The sequence below is a fragment of the Gigantopelta aegis genome, chromosome 6 (assembly GCF_016097555.1).
Source record: "Gigantopelta aegis isolate Gae_Host chromosome 6, Gae_host_genome, whole genome shotgun sequence".
Taxonomy (NCBI): Eukaryota; Metazoa; Mollusca; class Gastropoda; order Neomphalida; family Peltospiridae; genus Gigantopelta; species Gigantopelta aegis.
The window spans coordinates 98,387,149-98,411,317 of record NC_054704.1 but is presented as its reverse complement, the minus strand read 5'-3'; the positions used below and the strand labels follow the sequence as shown (position 1 = coordinate 98,411,317).

The following is a 24,169-nucleotide window of genomic DNA, read 5'->3' as shown; positions in this document are numbered from 1 at the left end:
AATATGGTTTCTGATAATCAGTTTCAACTACTGATACATTCCTATAGCACGGCTCAACACTGACAGGGAACAGGCAAGAAGTGCTGCTTGAAATGCACAATATAATTTCTGATAATCAGTTTCAACTACTGATACATTCCTATAGCACGGCTCGACACTGACAGGGAACAGGCAAGAAGTGCTGCTTGAAATGCACAATATGATTTCTGAATAATCAGTTTCAACTACTGATACATTCCTATAGCACGGCTCGACACTGACAGGGAACAGGCAAGAAGTGCTGCTTGAAATGCACAATATAATTTCTGATAATCAGTTTCAACTACTGATACATTCCTATAGCACGGCTCGACACTGACAGGGAACAGGCAAGAAGTGCTGCTTGAAATGCACAATATAATTTCTGATAATCAGTTTCAACTACTGATACATTCCTATAGCACGGCTCGACACTGACAGGGAACAGGCAAGAAGTGCTGCTTGAAATGCACAATATGATTTCTGATAATCAGTTTCAACTACTGATACATTCCTATAGCACGGCTCGACACTGACAGGGAACAGGCAAGAAGTGCTGCTTGAAATGCACAATATAATTTCTGATAATCAGTTTCAACTACTGATACATTCCTATAGCACGGCTCGACACTGACAGGGAACAGGCAAGAAGTGCTGCTTGAAATGCACAATATGATTTCTGATAATCAGTTTCAACTACTGATACATTCCTATAGCACGGCTCGACATTGATAAGAACAGGCAAGATGTGCTGCTTGAAATGCACAATATGATTTTTGATAATCAGTTTCAACTACTGATACATTCCTATAGCACGGCTTGACATTGATAAGAACAGGCAAGAAGTGCTGCTTGAAATGCACAATATGGTTTCTGATAATCAGTTTCAACTACTGATACATTCCTATAGCACGGCATCGACACTGACAGGGAACAGGCAAGAAGTGCTGCTTGAAATGCACAATATGATTTCTGATAATCAGTTTCAACTACTGATACATTCCTATAGCACGGCTCGACACTGACAGGGAACAGGCAAGAAGTGCTGCTTGATATGCACAATATGATTTCTGATAATTAGTTTCAACTACTGATACATTCCTATAGCACGGCTCGACATTGATAAGAACAGGCAAGAAGTGCTGCTTGAAATGCACAATATGATTTCTGATAATCAGTTTCAACTACTGATACATTCCTATAGCACGGCTCGACACTGACAGGGAACAGGCAAGAAGTGCTGCTTGAAATGCACAATATGATTTCTGATAATCAGTTTCAACTACTGATACATTCCTATAGCACGGCTCGACATTGATAAGAACAGGCAAGAAGTGCTGCTTGAAATGCACAATATGATTTCTGATTATCAGTTTCAACTACTGATACATTCCTATAGCATGGCTCGACACTGACAGGGAACAGGCAAGAAGTGCTGCTTGAAATGCACATTATGATTTCTGATAATCAGTTTCACAAGCAGGTTTTGCTGTCCATCTTATTTTTGACAATATTATTTGAAATACCTCCAGGATTCCTAATTTTTCATATTTCAGGAGCGATAACATACTATGCAAATCATAGGCTTGAATCCAAGTTTGTCTTCTGCACTGCTGTCTGATTATGAGACTAATTTCTACAACTGAATAGAAAGATTTATTTTATACAAAAATTGCAATTATGAAGGTTTTAATGAACAATGGACACCATGGCTTAATCTCTTTAATTGAAACTTATTTCCTAACAATAGCTTGTTTTGAATTCCAGGTCGCTAGTATAGATTTAAATTCCTCCCCCATGTATTTATTTATTTATTTTATTTGTTTATTTATTTGTTTATTTATTTGTTTTGTTTTTTCTTCTCCTATATTTCCCAGTCCTTTCCATTCAATGAGTCATAGCAATTCGTTTTGTTTTTTGCCAATCTTTAATTTATACAGAAACATTACAAATGCATTTATGTATTAAATTGTTATATATGACTGTATAACATTATTATACCACCAATTAAACATATGTACTGGTATATAAATGATATCACTTTAATGTAAGGCCATGAATTCAAGGCTCACCAACCGTGACATGGTCAGAATAGAATGGGCAAAATAAATATTATGCTTCCCACTCCACAAAGTTAATTCAAGGTTTGCACAGAAGAGCAACAAGAGACCGTACTTATGCAAGCTCCCCCTTGTCAGGAGAACACATCATGGTCTTGATATACCAGTCATGGAACAATGGTTCTTGGCATTGCATAAAAACTGAGATGTCACCAGAGGTTGACTGACACAAAATACCTCAGCAAAAAATAAAGAATTTGTCTTGGACTGAAAACTACTAACAGGGTTCACTGTAATTTAGTTACACCAAGACATACAACAAAGTTTACCTCGTGTCCTGCCAGCATGAAGGTCAAGACGTGGTCACGTAGCTGCTGTTGAGAAAACCCAGTCCCCGTCTCCACGTCGCGAGCCAGTAGCAACACACTGAGGAGATCGGTGCACTTGGACTCATCTAGCAACAGCACAGAATACAATAAATGGTCTACACTATCTTGTAATGCAACTGTATAATCTTTCAGCAGTTTTTAACTCTGATATTGTACCTTTTGTCAACTTTTATTTTTTCATCTTCTTGAAGTTGTCTTTATGTTTTTCTCGTTCCAACCAGTGTGCCACAACCGGTCAAAGGCTGTGGTATATGCTTTCCTGTCTGTGGGAAAGTGCATATAAAAGATCCCTTGCTGCATTAGTAAAATGTAGCAGGTTTCCTCTGTTGACAACAAGTCAGAATTACCAAATGTTTGACATCCAGTAGCCGATGACTAATTAATCAATGTGCTCTAGTGGTGTCGTTAAACAAAACAAACTTCTTTGTTTTTTCTTCCACCCTGCTAAGGCATAAGATAGTAAGTAGTGAATAACAATTTTGAGAAATATAGAAAAATTGGATAATCGTTTTGTGTGTGAATACTTAACCTGACCACTCACCAATGGCATTTCCCCCTAGTTCAATAGGCTGGTCTGAATATCACAACAGCCAATCAAATATAACTGCTATTGGTGAGAGGTTAGGTTAAGTTGGGAAAAAAAATTCACTTTTGGTGACTGTATCCATTTGGGAAAGGCTTTATTAATCAACTAAATGAAATTGTTTCTCTCAGTTAGACTTTCAGAAAAATATTATTGTGGTGTCTGGCTATATTATTTTGATACTAATTTTAAAATACCAGTTTATACATAAACTTTGTTCTTTACCCAAATGTCACGTACTGCCTTTTGCTGTAGCAGGGCTTGAAAAAAATTAATGTAAAAAAACCAAACTTAAAGAAGAATACAAAAGTGTAAGGAAAATAAAATGTGACAAAGGTACAATATAACAGATCAAAATTGCTTGGAGACTACTAAAGTACATTACAAGATGCTGCAAAATGGATCATTTAGTGGATGGAAAGTTTAGCAGTTTTTTAAAATACAGTCATTTTACAGTTTGTAATGTTAGTGGATGCAAACATTTATTCATATATTTGTCTTAACTATATAAAACCTCACTCTGGTGTTAAAGTTCTCCATTGTATTGTTTTCAGTAATTATTGAACATTACGTCTGTAGCTTTCACAGAAACCACTAATGTTAAAGGGAAATAACTACATGTAATAAATAAAAAATAAAAAACCTATGTCATTCTACATGTAAGTGCACCCAACTAATATTAACAACTTGTTTTAAATCCATGAAATTCTACAATAAAAAGATATTAAAGCCGCACACCCTAGTTCCATCCAGCGAAAATAAATTATAATTTGGTTAATCTACAAACCTGTAACACACTTAGATCACGTTTTTATCAAATGGAGTGAAAAAGCAGGTTTTATATCGATAAATACCATGGGAATCCCCATGTCACAATTGCTTGAAATAATTTTGAAAGTTAGTATTCTGATGTCACCGGTAGAAGCACAACAATGCCTATGTCACGACAAATTTCACAGACTTGGGGTGCGTTCGTTGCACCTCTCCTGGACATGTTCCAACTGTTCTGTCCTGGTTGTATCCCCTCTCCAGATATCGTAAGACTTAGCAAAATTATTGGTTTTAAGGGTTTGTAACGTTTTGTATTGAGACACTTACTTGTCTGAACTTTATTGTTACTGAAAATGTTCACGAACTGTGAAGAAAAATCTCACAAATGAACAACAACAAATCGGATGTTGATTGCGCGAACCGTGCACGAGAAAACAAACCGAACCAAAATGATAACGGTCACGTGATATACCAACGTCTGTGACATTAAAAATAGATTGGACCTCGCTTGCTTAACGTTTTTTTCTCGACAACACGTTTTGTGAAAAAATGCAAAAAATGCATTTCGTGCTTTTACAAACATCAGGATTACCAAAAAGCACTTCAGGTGAATGGAAATGTGTATTCTAAATAATAAAATGTAAGTAAAGTGCAATTTTATTTGTGAAAAATGGGGTTTAATAGTGAAAAACAATACCGTAATGGTTAACAAATAAACGTAACTAGGGTGTGTCCCTTTAAGATCATTTACAAAAGACAAGGGACATAATCAAGCGAGTCTTAAGATCAAAAGGAAAACGATTTGAGTGGTGTGTGCATCCACTTGACTTTGAAAAGGCCCCAAAATTGGGTGTGTAACAGAAACATCTCATGATTGTTTTTTTTTAGTCCAATATATAATATCTGGGTCAGTTAGGTGTTTTCTAAGTGGCATCCACTCCTATCAATAGGTTCTCAAGAAGAGTGAACACAATAATAGTTTTGTAAAATTTTCGCGAGATAAATATCACTGTGCCAAATTTACAAAACCTGTATTTGTCTTATATGTAACTCCACACACTTACAAAGTTAAACATTTAAATTTAACTACAACAGGTTTCATAAAAACAGCCCAGTCTCTCTAGCACTAAGAAGAAAATACCTGTGTCCTCATTAATGACAGATTTTTTGTTTTCTATTAAGTTCTTGATAAGTTCATCCGACATCTTTTGATACTCCTTAAACTTTCTATTCTCACTGATCGGTAAAGCATCATATATTTTTGGCATCAGTATTCGAAGCAATCTAGAAAATAAATGGATACATACATTTGTGTATATCTCTACCTATTAAAGGTTTATTTCATAATAATGTAAAGTTAAAACCAGGCAAGACATGCTTTGCCCAGTAGTCATCAGGTGATATGACATTCTATTAATAATATTGAAAATCCTGCATTAAAATGGTTTTAAAGGACCAAGAGTTAACTTTCTTGAGTAGTGACATACAATTTGTATGATTTTCTGTAAAGTAATTTGTTTTATTTGTGTATAGTGTATGTGATGAAAGCATTAAAATGACATCACGTATAATGCTAGTTTCAGACTACCAACTGCCAGCAGAAAGTTGGCCAACTTTGTGCTATCACGACTTCTATAATGGTCCAGTTGTTGGTCTGAGCACTCGTATCCGACTTCAACGATGCCCATCGTATCCAATTCAAAAACTAAATCGGGTCCAACATTCATTGCTAGTATGAATACGTATTACAACATTACAACTCAACTTGATGTCCAGCTGTTAGTCTGAGTGCATTCACAACTCAACACAACTGTCGAGTTGGCCAACTTTCTGCTGACAGTTGACAGTCTCAACCTAGCATAAGTCCTCCTTCTTTTTAGATAAAGTTTGGAATGCCCAGCGTAAGTACATGTATTTTGTAAGACTCTTTGCAGCACTTATGTGGGGGAAAAAATAGCAATAACACTTTTTACTCAGTATTGGAAATTCAAACTATACAGTAAAATAGATTTAATCTCTACCGCTAATGGTTTATAATTTTATTGTAAAGTAAATTTGTTTTTTTAAATGAGAAGTACATGCAACTGGCTTTAAGAAGGTATTAACATTATTAAATCATTCAAATTATTTTCCCAGGCTGTAATCAAATTTCAAATTAAAAGGATAAAATACATTGCAAGACTACATTCAGTTGCAAAATTATTTATATTTAAAGAATTTGTAAATAATTACTCCCTAAAATTGATCAGAAGCAATACACAACTAATACTGTTGATTTTTTTGGACATGACAATTATTTATAATTACAAACTTTCCGAATTTATACGATTTACTGTATTCTGATTGGCTGACGTCACTAAAAAACCAAGCGATATCCTTCCATAAACCTCATAAAAATACGTCATCACGGAAGACCAAGATCGATTGGAACTATTTTTAGCTGGATGGGCGAGAAGCCCAATGACCCAGTTCGGTGATCGTTTTAAAAATAGAACAAGGAAGTGACCTGTTTTCTCGATTAAAAAAATAAGGGAAACTGGATGAGATATTCATGTTATAAATAAAAAAAAATTACAATATATTTTTTATTTGTTTTTATTCTGTTAAAAAAAACCCACATCCAATAGTATGTATACATGTATTCCTACGCTTATTTACAGAACATGGTTGACGGTAAGAACGAAAGAAATTATTTTTGAGTGTTTTAAGGTACACTTCTTGTACTGTTTGTAATTATAAGAATTGTTTCTCATTTTTTAGGAATTTATCGATGTATAAAAGTCACAAATATAGTATAAAATCGCTAGTATAAATTCCTAAAAAATGAGAAACAATTCTTATATAATTTATGGGCCTTTCTCTTTATTAACACCATGTTATACTTTATAAGTGAAAAAAAGAAAGAAAGGAAAAACAGATACAATGTAATGATTATAATATGAATTATTAATTTCTTTCAGATTTATCCGTTATGAAGAAAACCAAAAACCAATGTACATTACATTGTTTGTACAAAATATATTTACCAAACTTAGTAAGCCAGTTAAAAATGCCAGAAGAATTAGATTTGTTTACTTTGGTTTCATTCCTCCGATCATGTAATGAACGGCCTTCGTTAGAGGTTGATCTGGGTCTAACAGGGAGTTGGTGTCATATCCAAAAGCACACTCCGATAAGATATCCATAGTCTGCAAAAAAATAAAAATAAAACAATATCATGTCTCTGAGAATTGAACGCCATATAACTGTAGTTAAAATGTGTTTAGTCCATCCTTAAATAAAATGTTTTCAAGAGAACTGAAAATTTGTGTGACCCTTCTTCATGGGTTATGCAAAACAAATATTCAGGTAACTCATTTCTATTTAGGTAACCCTCCATTTTCATGTAAATGATGTCCTAAATTTAATATGCAAACATTTCCCTGTTCCAACCAGTACACCATGTGCACCACTGGACATGGTATGTGCTATCCTGTATGTGGGAAAGAGCGTAAAAAAGATCCCTGAATACCAAAAGTAAAATTTAGCAGGTTTCCTCTAAGTCTATGTCAGAATTACCAAAATGTTTGACATCCAGTAGCTGATGATTAATAAATCAATGTGCTCTAGTGGTGTTGTTAAACAAAAACGAACTTCAACTATTAATATGTAAACAAACAATAGGTTATGCCAAATTAGATTTGTGTAAGAGATACACAAATGAAACGATTGGTCTGGCAATTTTCACAGGCCCGAGTTTTACCAATGATCTTGTTTACATGTATCTTTAAAGCTGCACGCCCTAGTTCCATCCAGCAAAAATAAATTATAATTTTGGTTAATCTACAAACCTGTAACAAACTTAGATCACGTTTTTATAAAATGGAGTGAAAAAGCAGGTTTTATATCGATAAATACCATGGGAATCCCCATGTCCCAATTGCTTGAAATAATTTTGAAAGTTAGTATTCTGATGTCACCGGTAGATGTCGCTCGAAGCACAAAAATGCCTACATCACGACAAATTTCACAGAGTGCGCACAGACTTGGGGTGCGTTCCTTTCACCTCTCCTGGACATGTTCCAACTGTTCTGTCCGGGACAGCGAAAGGAATGAGTTTGGAACAGGAAGTTACTTTATGAACATGGGTGCTTCTGTTTAGGAAGTGGCTGCTGCAGCAATCATGATACTTGAATCGGAATAAGACGACACTGACCATATTTACCATACTACAGTGTTTGAAATAATAAATTTTACATATTTTGTATAAACCGCAATTAGCCTACATTTGCTATTCGGAACTGGGTACTAGTGCCTAACCTATAGTTATTAGCAATAACTTGCACCGTTTATTACTGGTGGTGGGTGGTGGGTGGTAGTAGTAGTGGTAGTAGTAGTAGTAGTAGTAGTAGTAGTAGTAGTAGTAGTAGTAGTAGTAGTCGTCGCCGTCGTCAGGGGTGGAGAGGTACTTCCCCTCCCCAGGACGAAAATGTAAGATTTTTCTTCCCTACTCTATTTAAATAAAGGTAACAATATAGCTTGTGTCCCCCACCCCACCCCCCAAGGTTATATCCCCTCTCCAGATATCGTAAGACTTAGCAAAATTATTGGTTTTAAGAGTTTGTAACGTTTTGTATTGAGATACTTACTTGTCTGAACTTTATTGTTAATGAAAATGTTCACGAACTGTGAAGAAAAACCTCACAAATGAACAACAAGCAAACGACAACAAATCGGATGTTGATTGCGCGAACCGTGCACGAGAAAACAAACCGAACCAAAATAATAACAGTCACGTGGTATACCAATGTCTGTGACATTGAAATGGGAATATCCCCTCTAAAAATAGATTAGACTTTATCTGCTGAACGTTTTTTTCTCAGAGGCACGTGCCTTTTTAAGAAATACGAAAAATGTATTTTGTGGTATTACAAACACCAGAATTACCAGGATTACCAAAAAACACTTCAGGTGAATGGAAATGTATATTCTAAATAATAAACGGTAAGTAAAGTGCAAGGTTATTTATGAAAAAATGGGTTTAATAGCAAAAAACAACGGCGTAACTAGGGCGTGTCCCTTTAAGATCACAAGCATTTCATATTGTCGACACCAAGTAAAATTATTAACTGAGTATGGCTGCTATAGAAAGTTTTCATAAATTGAGTTTCCTTTGTTTGAAAGGAATAATACATCAGTGGCGGACCCAAGGGGGTGGTTAGGGGCTTTAAATCCCAATCAGCAGACACTGCAAGGTGATATAAAAGTTTACTTTTAATCATCTAGATGACAGATGGAAATGATGAATGGTTTTGAAATTCTGCACATGAAGTAAATTATTTTCATAGAAACAAAATATGGATTTAAAATGTGAAAAAAAAACCCCCGAAAGGTCATCTAACCATTCTTTGAAGATCTCCATTAACTAGAAGCTGCATTTTATTGTTCTCCTCAATCTGACGTTTCCACAAACCAATCAAGTTTTCTGTATGTCGCTGCATTGTTGGAACCATGTCTAAAAAGTAAAATTTAAAAATCAAATATAAACTAGCTAAGCAGGAGTGGATCCAGGATTTTTTAAGTAGTGGGGAGGGGGTTGCAAAAATCCTGAAAATGAGCTGAGTTGCCAAACAAAGCGAGATATGTAATAGGATTTGGGGACATGAACTCTGGATGTGTTTTCAGTACAGACACCAATGGGGCCATATAAAAAGTCTGGCTTTAAGAGGTATCCAGTTTAGAAAGATTCCACTCTTACTGGTATTTAAAGAAAGACCATGAAAAACATCTATTTTTGAAGAAATTCTGGTTTGCACAGGTCTGGTTTTAAAGGGTTTTACTACATATATATATATATACATACATACATACATACATACATACATACATACATACATATATATATCTATACATCAGGGGTGGGGAAAAGCCCTTTTTTCCCGGTCTGGGACCGATTCTCGATCTCTGAGACCGAAATTATTTAAAAAAAACGCGCGTTTGCCGGTCCCACTTTTGTCATTCTTGTCGGTCCGAAGCATCTGTCCATTTCTATTATTGGAACAAATTCCTATTGGTCAAGGGGACCGGCCAGCCCAGACATCGGTATCTCGTACATGATTTAAAATAATAAATAAATAGTGGTCAATATGGCTGGTGTTTCAGACGTTTGTGATTTTAAAGTCTGCCTAAGTATATCGCCAGTCACTGAAGTCGGACCTACAGTAGTGTCAGTCGACTGCTACAAGGCTAGACATTTGTCAAAGTCGCTGAGCCGGTCAAGAGATTACACAGACATTAACGATAGCACCATTCTTGGTTTAGAGAGCCATCAAGGTATTACACTCCAATTAAAACAAAGGACCCAGAATTTGCAACTCGTTACAATCAACACCTGTCAACACCTGTGTACGGAGCTATGTCGGGTCGAGTGTCCTAGTCTGAAGCAAGAGGCTTTTGTGCAATACAAACTGCTTAAAATAGCATAAAATATAATGCAATAATCTATAAATGTATTTATTTTTAACTGTTCAATGTAGTGTATCCAATAATTATAAAGGATTTTAAAATTAACAAAAGGTTTCCACCTTTTTTTTAACAAGTGGGAGTAAGCAGAACAGCTACATGTACTGTTATCTCAAGAGCTAGTAGAGGTCAAATTCATCCAATCAGTGATGACGTTATTACTCTCTTTGTCTAAACATGTGCTAGCTCAGGCTGTCAAACGCTTCAACGGTGCCATCTTTTATTAATTTTCAGGATACAGTACTGAATACTCGTACTTTTTATACATATATGGGAATTAAAATTCATAACTTTTATTCCTTTTTTTATATTATTTATTCTATTATGTAAAATATATACAATTTGTGGGGGTTTTCACTGATCATTTTTTTACATTTTTTTTTTCGTTTTCATGTTTATCGTTTCGCGTTCATGATTCAAGATAAAACTATACAAATATCACTTTGATTTTTTTAAAAACTATTTGGCAAATATCGTTTTTAATAGGTTCTTTTTTTTTTAAATTCCTACCCCCCCCCCCCCCCCCCCCGGTAGTGACGACATCAAGTGGGTCCTATTGACAATTTAATTTTCCCCCACCCCTGATATATACTACTCAAAAGAATTTAAGGGTCAGACGATATTTTCGACATTATTTTCTGAATGTCAATTATATTAGCTAGGCCATAATGTCACCATGGTATTGTTCCATTTTGACGAAAGTGGCTCTAAGCAACCCATAAATGAATTAAAATCCACTGTCATTGACACTGTCGACTAGTTCTAATGGCGAAAACATGCTTACATTTGCACGTAAATTAGGGCGAAAGCGAAAGGTCTGCTAAGTGCCCATAACTTGCTTTTTCACAAAGCGCTTCATTTGCATGCTTTGCACGTGTATTCCATGTTCCCAATGCTGAATTTCTGTATAATTGGAGCTTGCGTTCGTGTACGGTGCACACTCCAAATTCAACAATGGTACGACTTCAACTGACTATAGAAGATCGAGGAAGGGCTATTGCTTGGCTTCAGGATGGCAATACGCAAAGAAATGTTGCTCTGAGACTTAGTGTCAGTCAGAGTGTCGTTGGCCGACTGTGGCAACGGTACCAAGCAACCAATTCTGTTCGAAATCGTCCACGTTCGGGAAGACCCCGAAGCACTACAAATAGAGAGGACCGCTACATCACCAATATGGCTCTACGTCAACGCACAACCACTGCACGCCGATTACGTGACAATCTGCGGACTGCGACTGGAACACGAGTGTCTGATCAAACCATACGCAATCGTCTGAGAGCCAATAATCTACGCTGCCGTCGCCAGGCTGTTCGACCACCACTCCTACCACGTCACAGAATGGCCAGACGTCACTGGTGCACGCTTCATCTGCGGTGGCAACGTGTTCAGTGGGGTCGAGTGATGTTCACTGACGAGTCCAGGTTTAGTCTCCAGTTCAACGCCAGTCGGGTTTGTGTCTACAGACGTCCTGGGGAGCGCTTCGCTGACGTTAACGTTAGACAACGTCACCGGTTCGGTGGTGGCAGCGTCATGGTGTGGGGCGGCATCTCTATCCACCACAGGACCCCCTCTATGTGGTGGATGGCAATCTGAATGGAATCCGCTATCTGAATGAGATTATCCGGCCGTTGGTTCTCCCAGGCCTTCAGCAGATTGGCGGCGGGGCAGTTCTGCAGGATGACCATGCCAGACCCCACCGCGCCAGGGTGGTAACAGACTTTCTCAGACAACAAGGTATCGCCAGGATGGATTGGCCAGCATATTCGCCTGACTTGGCCCCAACAGAGCACGCCTGGGACGAATTAGGCAGGAGAGTTTGGGATAACCATGCCCCTCCGGCCAACCTTCATGATCTGGGTCAACTTCTTATGGCAGAGTGGCAGGCCATTCCCCAAGAGTTCTTCAGACATCTGGTCAACAGCATGAGGCAACGATGTGTCGAGTGTATTCGCGCCAGGGGTGGATTCACACACTATTAAACGAATGTTCTAATGTGTAAAATCCATGTTTGACAACCTTCAACTTTGACAGCATGTCATGTGACTTTCTTGTATACAGTGACGTTTATTTGTGTTTTTTTTGTAAATATGGAACAATAAATAAAAAAATTGGTGTAGTTTACATCATCAATCTAATACACTCTGAAACTTATTTGGTTATAAATTTTTGACCCTTAAATTCTTTTGAGTAGTATACATATACTGTAAATCATGAAATTAATGCGAGCAAGTAATTAATGCGAAAAATGCGGCAAACACATCGACGCAATAATAACTTGACGCATTTGGTTAGTCTCATTCCCAATACAAAAAATTTGCAGGATTTTACTATAATACTTCTAAATAAAATAAAACTTTTATAATATAAAGATGAAACAAAATACAAAAACAATTTTTGTTAAATGTCGTTTTGTGAATACTTCAAGAATCTTTCTTTCGTTTCGATGGTGCCATTCTATTTTCACTTTCCTGGAATATCATAGCGGTTATATAATACAGTGATGTTCCAAATGTTTTGTTTTTAAAAAGTTCATTTTGCGATGTGAGTATTTTTCAAATTTTCTTACACTTCTGGATTACTGTATACATTTAAACTGTTTTGAACATTTGTAAAATTATCATCAACAAATTTTATTACTAAATATATTCCTTTAAAAATGAAACAGTAGAAAATTATATAACCGCAACCAACAATCCGTGCATATTTCTTCAAACCATTTGGCTCGACTCTATACATGGCATTTTAAGTTAGACTGGTCGCAAGTTGTCACTGTTGCAATATATCGCATTTGTTATCGTCTATTCCTGTGCTGCGCATCAAGTGTATAAAATCAGTCTAAAACATTTGTTAGAATAATACGTCTGCGTTCGCGTGAAATATTGTGCCCTGCAATAGCGACCCGTTTACCTTTTATTCCTACTGGTGGATTAATTAGAAGCAATCACCACACAAAAGTGCAATAAGGTGTAGTTATACTAATTACACTACTTTAAGTAATTAGGGCTTCCTGGTCGACCCACCATGCGATTAGCTTCAGATTATGTAGTAGCTGTCAAAACAACTACTGACTTCTTTTAACATGAAAGATGAAGCCCAAACAATATAATAAACACACAACTGTGGTTTTTATGTGATGTGGACTTTTGCCCGACGCATTAAAAAAAATACGCAATTTTGTTCACTCATGTACGGACGCAATAATATCATGACACATTAATTTCATGATTTACAGTATATATATACTCTTCAAAAAAAGAAACGCAAAAGGGTACAAATGGGTTATAACTCCGATTTTATGTTTCCTACCGGTTCATGCTTTGTGAATATAAGGTCATTGCATGTCCCAAACACATTCCCACGGTTACATTCGATAAAACGCAGCTACTGTACAATAAAGTTCCAAAATGTGAATATTCGCAAAAACGCAGCCATGTGCAAACCATGTCACCACTGCACGTGCGTTGTCTGCACGTGCAACATGAACACCGACAGTATAAAAGTGCAGGGTGTTCGCTTGCCTGGCCTCTGTATCTGGCCGACAGTTGACAATCCAGGACATGCCACGTCTCAGTGAACCGCAGAGAAACAATGCCATCGGCCGACTAGACGCAGGCGAATCCAGAACGGCCGTTGCCAGGGCATTCCATGTGTCCCCAAGCACCATCTCCAGACTGTGGGACCGTTACCAGCAACATGGATCAACACGTGACCTCCCTAGATCCGGTCGACCACGGGTCACTACCCCCGGGCAGGACCGCTACATCCGGGTACGCCACCTTCGGGAACGATTGACTACTGCCACCTCCACAGCCGCAGCAATACCAGGTTTGCGCAGGATATCCGACCAGACCGTACGGAACCGCCTACGTGAGGTAGGAATTCGTGCCAGACGTCCAGTTCGAGGTGTCATCTTAACACCACAACACCGTCGACTCCGACTGCAGTGGTGCCAGATTCATCGACAATGGCCTCAACTGCGATGGAGACAGGTGTGGTTCAGTGACGAGTCCCGATTTCTGCTCCGACGTCATGATGGAAGATGTCGCGTGTATAGGCGTCGTGGTGAACGTTATGCGGCAAACTGCGTGCAGGAAGTGGACAGATTCGGCGGGGGTAGTGTCATGGTGTGGGCAGCCATCTCACACACAGGCAGAACTGACCTGGTCCACGTGCAGGGCAACCTGAATGCACAGGGCTACATTGACCAGATCCTCCGGCCACACATCGTTCCAGTTATGGCCAACGCCAACGCAGTGTTCCAATATGACAACGCCAGGCCTCACACAGCACGTCTCACAACGGCTTTCCTACAGAACAACAACATTAATGTCCTTCCTTGGCCATCGATATCACCGGATTTGAACCCAATTGAGCATCTATGGGACGAGTTGGACCGACGCCTCCGACAGTGACAACCACAGCCCCAGACCCTGCCCGAGCTGGCAGCAGCCTTGCAGGCCGAGTGGGCCACCATCCCCCGGGACGTCATCTGTACTCTGGTTGCTTCAATGGGCAGGCGGTGCCAGGCAGTTGTCAACACACGCGGAGGCCACACCCGGTATTGACTCCAGATGACCTTGACCTTGGTGGTGTGTCCTATCACTTACTCACAATGGACTAGAGTGAATTGTGAACAATCCTGCAACATTTGGTAATTATCGGACTCACCATTCAATAATTAAATCAATTCTCCAAATGTTACGACAATGTGGTTTTGCGTTTCTTCTTTTGAAGAGTATATATATATATATATATATATACACACACACATATACTGCCCTGTAATTATAACATTTTCCACATAGTTAATACAATATGATATCATGATACCATATGTTACAAGTGACTATTGGTATCTACGTCTTAACTCACTGTATTATAGTCCAGTATATTCTAATACTTTATTCTAACATTCATAAAGATTTCCAGACACAGCTGAATACATACTTTTTAACACGGCCATCTTGAATGAGCTCATACATAATTTGCGCTGGGATATGTGCTCCTGGCCATTCAAACAAAGAAGACCTCTGCCAGTGAACCTCATAAGAATTCTGAAAATGTAATATTTACACTTGTCAAAATAAGCCAGCAATTGACAAATTTAATTGACTGTTGTCACTTCTGTGCACTTCTAATTCATAAATAAATATAATTTTTTTTTTTAATTTGTGGCTTATTTAAAGGTTCGGTTTATGTATGAACAAAGGTCGAAACTTGGTCTAAAAACAAGGGGTGCGGTTTATACACCAGTGCATGTAATACACCGGAAAATACGGTAATAGCTTTAGTCATGGTTTGAGACGAGGACTAGAATGTGGAGGTGGACAGAGAATTTTTTTTTAAAAAGGGACTGCCGGATCAGGAAGAAATGAAATGGAATAGCTCAATTAAAATGGTTGAAATTTTAATCAATGGATGACAAAGGTCATTATTGCTATGATAAGATTAACTGGGTCTGTAATAAAATGTGCTGTATTAATTAGCCTACCTGAATAGAAAAGCCGGCTTTACGTAATTCTTAGCATGGGTAATAAGAATGTGCTTCATTGCTTCCGGCTCTGCAACAACAATTCTCTGGTACCCAAGCAGGTGATGATACCGAATAAATCCGCTTTTCATTTCTGTGATCCACCTGCAACCAGACAAGTTAATTTGTCAGTGCTTACCTTAATTTGTAACACATACATTCAGATTTTATATACCGTAATAAACATAAACATGTTTTTTCTTAAATGCAGGAGTTTAAGCATTGTAAATGTATATATAGTTAAATGTGTTTAAGTCTAAAAGAGACTTTGAAATTCCGCCCTATATTTTTGTTCTGTCTTTTTTCAGTATAATATACAAACTAAAATGTTAAAAAGCCTACTGCACATTATGATGCAAGGTTACAACTGGAAATAAACAGGAATGTCAAAATATACATGTTTGTAGATGTCATTTTTTCCTATTATGGATTTGACTTTTAAACCCCAAAAACAACTCCCAGCCTAACACAAACACCCCTCCCATATTGTGCAGGGGACAATATTTCAAAATCTTAGGTAACCGAAAGTCGATTCACGTGAATTTTACTTAGGTAACCAATTGTTCGGTTACGTGAATATAGTTCTAGTAACCGATGAGTTAGACCTAACTAATTGTACGGTTCTATGCTACATTGGTAGTTCAAATGTATTAAAAAAATAAACTGTTTTTTAATTTGACTTCTAATAGGGTAGTTTTAATTTTAAAAATTAATTGTTCACCACGTAACTGATTGACACGCGAACAGAGTAATGGTTCTTGTAAGATATTGTGCCCTGTTGTGCATAACAGGCAGTTTAGTACAGAAATACGGTGTTTTCAGTAAATCAAATTTAAACCCATGATGGGAGGTCACCAAACAAAGCATGGGTTTACCGTTTAATTAATAGTGTAATTACCAACTTTTAGTGTGGCAGATGTCTGCCTTTAGCACAGAAATGCATATTACATGAGGAATTATTGAATGAATCAGTCTTCAATCACATTCAGACCTACTGTGGGCTCTGTTACAAAGAGATTGGACCACCAATTTGATTGAATGAATCAATCTTCAATCACATTCAGACCTACTGTGGGCTCTGTTACAAAGAGATTGGACCACCAATTTGACTGAAATGAAGATCTACATTGTATTATGATAAAATACTGTGAACATCATTTGAATCAAAAATACACATTCAATGTTTGATGTACATCTATAGGATCCTGTGTCATATTATTTCTATAACTGATTTTACAAATATCTGTTCAAGTTGCATTCAACATTCTTGATGTACACGTTTTATTGATGTGATATCAGAAAATAGTACTGTATACACTTTATATGACAATGTTGGTAATTGTGAATGCCATCTTACAATTATACATAGTGTAATGACAGACTGCTAGTAATAACAGACAAATGGACTGGTGTGACTGGGCGACTTACTTCACAAATGGATCCACAGGTTCTCCTTTTAAAATTTCTCCCATGTTGCCGATAAATATGTTATTCCTTTGTCTACCTGGTATCTGAAGCAGCGAATGAAAATGAAAAAGCATGAACAAATTGAAATTGGTTTAGGCATAAGTAAAAAAACAATTAAAAACCCCCAACATAAATGACTAGGGAAAAAACTAAATGAAATACTACAGCAGAGAGCACTTCCAATATGGCTGTCTCCAGACCAATAATGTTGTTTCTTAGCGATGATGAAGTTAGATTTACTAAATTTAAGCTGTGGCAGATATTTAGCGACTATGCACACACACAAGCACACAAACATTTAACATTTAACTGTTTCTAATATGCTAGTTTCATTGTGACACAAGAGGTCTTACTCTGGTATATAAAGCCCCTGAACAGATCTTTATTACAAACATTTTGAAGTGGCTGGAAAATCAACGTCATCTTCAGGATGAGCTGACATCTATTGTAAATCAGCTGTGTGATGTACAGAAGATATGCACCGAGTAACACAAAAGAGTACTGGTATCTGTAAACCTGCAAAGTTTATTATGAGTCTTGCCAGTTGTTTTGTATCATTCTGTTCTTTAAGTACAGGGTACAAGACAATCAATTTGTTCATAAGAACTTTCTTTGGAATTAAGAATAAAATGTAGTCACGACATAGATCAACCCTATTAAGAATTGCACTGTGTAGGTGTTTACTGGTATCACAGTCACAATGCTTTACTGATTCCATAGACTAGCGAAAATGCATGAATTTCCAATGAACGTTTTACTTCTCACAATAATAAATACCTAGTTTAGTACACTTCCATCGGGCTTATTTTATCATATACCTCTAGTACCACATCCACTTAAGACTCTTGTAACAACACTGCAGTCTTTTGAGGGTCACAAGTTTGGTACTGCATATAGGAACTCAGGACTGGCTTTATCAAAAGACCACCCCCATGAATTTATTCATTCTGTGCACTGGTGAACCATATTCCAGCTTGACAGGTGCTGGCTGCTGTAGTAAGGCATCCTAAGGTGATTGAATGGTTTTCATTGTTGAGACAGAGAGAATGAGAGACAGAGTGGAAGAGAGAGTAAGGGAATGGAAGAGGAACAGAGAGAGTGAGTGGGAGAGGGGGTGAGGGAGTTAGAGAGAGACATAGAGTGGAAGAGAGAGTGGGAGAGATAGTGGGATAGAGGCAGAGAGAGAGAAGAGGGTGAGGGAGTTGGAGAGAAAGAATGAGATGTGATGGCTCGCACTTGTGAAACACTATCACGACAGTCATGAAATCAGGTGTTAACCAGATACCAGGTACAATATTATATGGACCTACCTTCCTGAGGACAGACATGTACGGGTAGATCGCAAGTCTGTAAACCATCCATGTAGCTGTGAATATTGAGCCATATATCAAGACATTCATCCAAGTTACTGCCCCTTGAGCTTCTGAATACAGGTCCTGCAGACGCTGTAGGATAATGGTGATCATCATGAGCAATGAGACGTCGAGTCTGAAATTAAAAAAAAGAAGTTAAAAGTTAGTTTTGTTTAATAACACCACTATTGATTTATTAATCAATTTATTAGCTACTGGATGTCAAACATTTGCTAAGTCTATGTGGAAACCTGCTACATTTTTCTATTAGCAAATATTCTTATATATTGATTTAAATTAACAGAATAATCAGCATTATAAAGTTAAAATAAGGTTAAAAAAGAAAGAAAGAAAGAAAGAAATACATCTTATAATAAATAATCAACTCTTCTTAGAAACATTACTTATGGAAATAAGGAGCGAAAGTATTTTTTTTTTTTGTGTATAAGAAGAAAAAAAGCACCGAATTAGAACAAAATATATGCAATGAAATTAAATCTTTAGAGGACAATGAAAATACAATTGACTGGGAAAAAATCAAAAGTAAAAAGTCCAAATTATTAGAATTGTGAAAAGAAAAACTCAAATGTCATTATATTAGGTCAAGGTCAAAGTGGATAGAAGAGGACGAAAAGCCAACTAAGTATTTCTGCAATTTAGAATCTCAGAATTATTTTAGCAAATTAATATCAAAAATTAAGTTGGACAATAGAACAGAGGTTATGGATCAGAAAGAAATCTTAAAAGAAACAAAGACGTTTTACCAAAATCTTTACTCTGCACCATTTGCAAATGAAGGATACATGTATGATACAAAGAAATGGAAAAATTATTATGTTATTCCTTTTCGATGTGTAAAAGACACAACATTATCATGGTTTCAGTATAGAATAGTACACAGAATCTTAATTACTAATACATTTTTGTATATGATATGCTACGTGGATTCTAATGCTTGCGACTTCTGCAAAGCTTCATGTGAAACGTTACATCTTTTCTTTGACTGTAACAAGGTTAACCACATTTGGGAATCAATACGAGAATGGATATTGACTGAAACAGGAATTGACATTACTTTTAGTCAAGATATTGCTATGTTTGGTATGATCAATAACGAAAATAGTAACTTTGTAAATTGGTTGATTATCAACATTAAATATTATATCTATTGTATGAAAGTATCAATGGAGTTAAAAATATTTTGCGAAACAAGTTTGAAATAGAAAGATTTATTTTATACAAGAATTGCAATTACAAAATTTTTAATGAACAATGGACACCATGGCTTAATCTCTTTGATTGAAACATATTTCCTAACAATAGCTTGTTTCGAATTCCAGGTCTTTTTCGTTTCGCGCTAGTATAAATTACCCCCCCACCCATGTATTTATTTTGTTTTGTTTTATTTTGTTTGTTTGTTTGTTTATTTATTTATCAATTTATTATTATGTGTTCTTTCTTCTTCTCCTATATTTCCCAGTCCTTTCCATTTTATGCGTCATAGCAATTTGTTTTGGTTTTTTTTGCCAATCTTTAATTTATACAGAAACATTACAGTATTTATGTATCAAATTGTTATATACGACTATATAACATTATTATACCACAAATTAGATATATGTACTTGTGTATAAATTATATCACTTTCAAGTAAGGCCATGAATTCAAGGCTCCCCAACCTTGACATGGTCAGAATGGACTGGGGAAAATAAATATTAAAAAAAAGAAAAAAAAGAGAGTTAAAATAAGGTTAAACTTGTGTTAAATACTGTTTAGGAAAAGAACATGTTGGCTCATTGGCATTGACTCCCTTGCATATTGTTTAAAGCTACAACCTCAATAGTAATTAGTGTATTTTGTTATTTAACCATTTAAAATATATTATCCTCATTGTTAGATATCCTTTACGTAGGGCATAAGAGAGAACAAAAAAATTGGGTTCCAAAAGAGGTGGGGAAAAGTCCTTTTTTTCTCATTCGTTGAGACTGAAATTATACTTTAAACAGTTCATTTGCTGGTTCCACTGGTGTTTTTGTCAAGTCTTTATAACATTTTGTCTACATCTATCAACTGTGTGCATTTTGAATCCCAAACCAGTTGAACTGGTCCCATATTTAATAGACACTGGTCTAGATGTGGGTTATTTACTTGGTTCCACTGGTGTTTTTGTCAAGTCTTTATAACATTTTGTCTACATCTATCAACTGTGTGCATTTTGAATCCCAAACCAGTTGAACTGGTCCCATATTTAATAGACACTGGTCTAGATGTGGATTATTTACTTGGTTCCACTGGTGTTTTTGTCAAGTCTTTATAACATTTTGTCTACATCTATCAACTGTGTGCATTTTGAATCCCAAACCAGTTGAACTGGTCCCATATTTAATAGACACTGGTCTAGATGTGGGTTATTTACTTGGTTCCACTGGGGTTTTTGTCAAGTCTTTATAACATTTTTTTTGAATCCCAAACCAGTTGAACTGGTCCCATATTTAATAGACACTGGTCTAGATGTGGGTTATTTACTTGGTTCCACTGGTGTTTTTGTCAAGTCTTTATAACATTTTGTCTACATCTATCAACTGTGTGCATTTTGAATCCCAAACCAGTTGAACTGGTCCCATATTTAATAAACACTGGTCTAGATGTGGGTTATTTACTTGGTTCCACTGGTGTTTTTGTCAAGTCTTTATAACATTTTGTCTACATCTATCAACTGTGTGCATTTTGAATCCCAAACCAGTTGAACTGGTCCCATATTTAATAGACACTGGTCTAGATGTGGGTTATTTACTTGGTTCCACTGGTGTTTTTGTCAAGTCTTTATAACATTTTGTCTACATCTATCAACTGTGTGCATTTTGAATCCCAAACCAGTTGAACTGGTCCCATATTTAATAGACACTGGTCTAGATGTGGGTTATTTACTTGGTTCCACTGGTGTTTTTGTCAAGTCTTTATAACATTTTGTCTACATCTATCAACTGTGTGCATTTTGAATCCCAAACCAGTTGAACTGGTCCCATATTTAATAGACACTGGTCTAGATGTGGGTTATTTACTTGGTTCCACTGGTGTTTTTGTCAAGTCTTTATAACATTTTGTCTACATCTATCAACTGTGTGCATTTTGAATCCCAAACCAGTTGAACTGGTCCCATATTTAATAGACACTGGTCTAGATGTGGGTTATTTACTTGGTTCCACTGGTGTTTTTGTCAAGTCTTTATAACATTTTGTCTACATCTATCAACTGTGTGCATTTTGAATCCCAAACCAGTTGAACTGGTCCCATATTTAATAGACACTGGTCTAGATGTGGGTTATTTACTGGGGCGGGACATAGGCCAGTGGTCAAGTGCTCAGTGGTAAATCGCTGGACTATTGAGCTATTTCTTCTTCCAGCCAGTGCACCATCACTGGTATACCAAAGGCCGTGGTATGTGCTATCCTGTTTGTGGGATGGTGCAAAAAAAATCCCTTGCTATTAATGAAAAAATGTAGTGGGTTTCCTCTCTTAGACTATATGTCAGAATTACCAAATGTTTGACATCCAATAGCCGATCATTAATAAATCGGCGCACTCTAGTGGTGTTGTTAAACAAAACAAACTTTAACTTTCTTTCATCCGTAAGTATATATATACCGTATATATATATACATGTAGGACAAAGCAATCCCAAGAAAGACAGCTATAACAGATATCACCGAATGGATGGGAGAAAAAGGCTCCATCATAACCCACCATGTGGGATACAAAAAGTACATCTTCAGTGGTGGAAATTTCTACCTTGGGTGTAATTTTCTATCCCACATAACTCCATATAATGGAGTCTTACAGCAGGGAAGGGGCTCGCTTGATGTGCAGTTGGTCTAGGATCAATCCCCGTCGGTGGACCTATTGGGCTATTTCTCGATCTAGCCAGTGCGCCACGACTGGTATATCAAAGGCCATGGTATGTGCTATCCTGTTTGTGCGATGGTGCATATAAAAGATCCCTTGCTACTAATGGAAAAATGTAGTGGGTTTCATCTCTATGACTGTGTCAAAATTACCATATATTTAACATCCAATAGCCAATAATTAATAAATCAATGTGCTCAAGTAGTGTCGTTAAACAAAAAAAAAACTTTTTATAGCAGGCACATGTACAGGGGGTGGGTTTCAGGGGTCGACCCTGCTAACCTGTGCTCCAGCAAATTAAAATTTTCTTTTTTGTCAATATATTTTCCACAAGAGCATGACTAAACCCCTGAGCTATAAATTCCTGCACACATGCCTACTTATAGTCAAAGTACAATGTAATCGGCATTTCAACAGTAGCAATCCACTGACAACAGACTTTTCTTACTGCAGAGCAAGTCACGAGATTATATGTAAATTATTATTACTATATTATTATTATTTTTTTGTTTATTTAAATAAAGTTTATTGACCCCATAAAACAAATATAGTAGTACCAGGGAGCTTATATGTAAATGGTTGTTAATAATATCATTATTCTTTTTGAGAAAGTTACCAAGGAATTACACTCCAATTAAAGCAAAAGATCCAGAGTTTGCAATCATGTTTAACTGTCCCGTCTCAGTGCAAGTGCTATTGCATTTGACACCTACTTCTGACAACTGTGAAATAACATTGAAAATTGAAGCACATACATTTATTTCTCTCTCATTCTTCTCCCCCCTCCCCCACACACTCTTCAGGGATAGCTATGGCACTCGCCAAGTTCACTAATAGCAAATTTTAGAAACAACTTGCGAAATAATTTCATGCAATCATTGATATTTTGTTTGAAAATAACTGGGTTTTTACAAGTTTTAAAGTTAAGTAGATAATCTGGCAAATTGTTGCTCCCCCCCCCCCCCCCAAAGTAGAAAACTGCAGAGAGGCCCCCACCGATCAATGCCCATGGGGACTATCGGCTGTCAAGCAAAACATTAAAAATCACACATGACCAGGCCCGCCCCTCAGCTCGTGCATCTAGCCCAGTCCCAGTATCATTATCTCCATCACTCCCTCCGTGACTGGAGTCCGTCACTTACTTACTCTCTCTCTCTCTCGTGTATAGTTTTTGTTACAAAGTATACTAATGGAAAAGAAAAGGGATAACAGCAAAGCTGATAGCAGTGACTGAGTGAGCGACTGCACCCTCATCCATTAATCAGTTCAAGTTCAACATGTTCAATCAGCATTATCATTATGATTATCAGGAAGACATATTTAACTGAACTAATTATATAAATAACACATTCTAAAAGTGATGACAGTAATTATTATACAATTTTAAAACACATAAATAACTAATCCAATATATCTACCGTGAAATGAATTTGAAAAATTATTTGAAAATGTATCAGATTAACAGAAACAAATGATAAAAGTTTGTTTTGGTAGATTTCTGCTGAGTCATGATAACAGGAAGCAGTTATAGACGTTATTTCCTCCCAATCCAATAGAGCACACAACTTTGTGAAGTGCAGGCATACAAGTAATAG

The 24,169-nt window shown here is 36.7% G+C and overlaps 1 protein-coding gene across 1 annotated transcript in view; it reads right to left on the bottom strand.

Annotated features, from left to right (window-relative positions):
- The window catches only part of LOC121375203 (cytochrome P450 4B1-like), a 29,873-nt gene extending 5,768 nt beyond the window's left edge, over positions 1-24,105 (bottom strand). Inside the window, exons 1-9 of the mRNA XM_041502502.1 lie at positions 23,993-24,105; positions 18,630-18,807; positions 17,281-17,363; positions 15,814-15,957; positions 15,270-15,376; positions 9,203-9,315; positions 6,897-7,009; positions 4,963-5,105; positions 2,408-2,532 (exon numbers count right to left, since the gene is read on the bottom strand). Coding sequence (XP_041358436.1) covers positions 2,408-2,532; positions 4,963-5,105; positions 6,897-7,009; positions 9,203-9,315; positions 15,270-15,376; positions 15,814-15,957; positions 17,281-17,363; positions 18,630-18,788 — 987 coding nt within the window. The 5' untranslated portion in view covers positions 18,789-18,807; positions 23,993-24,105. The remainder of the gene's footprint in view (positions 1-2,407; positions 2,533-4,962; positions 5,106-6,896; positions 7,010-9,202; positions 9,316-15,269; positions 15,377-15,813; positions 15,958-17,280; positions 17,364-18,629; positions 18,808-23,992) is intronic.
- Between the last annotated feature and the right edge of the window lie 64 nt (positions 24,106-24,169).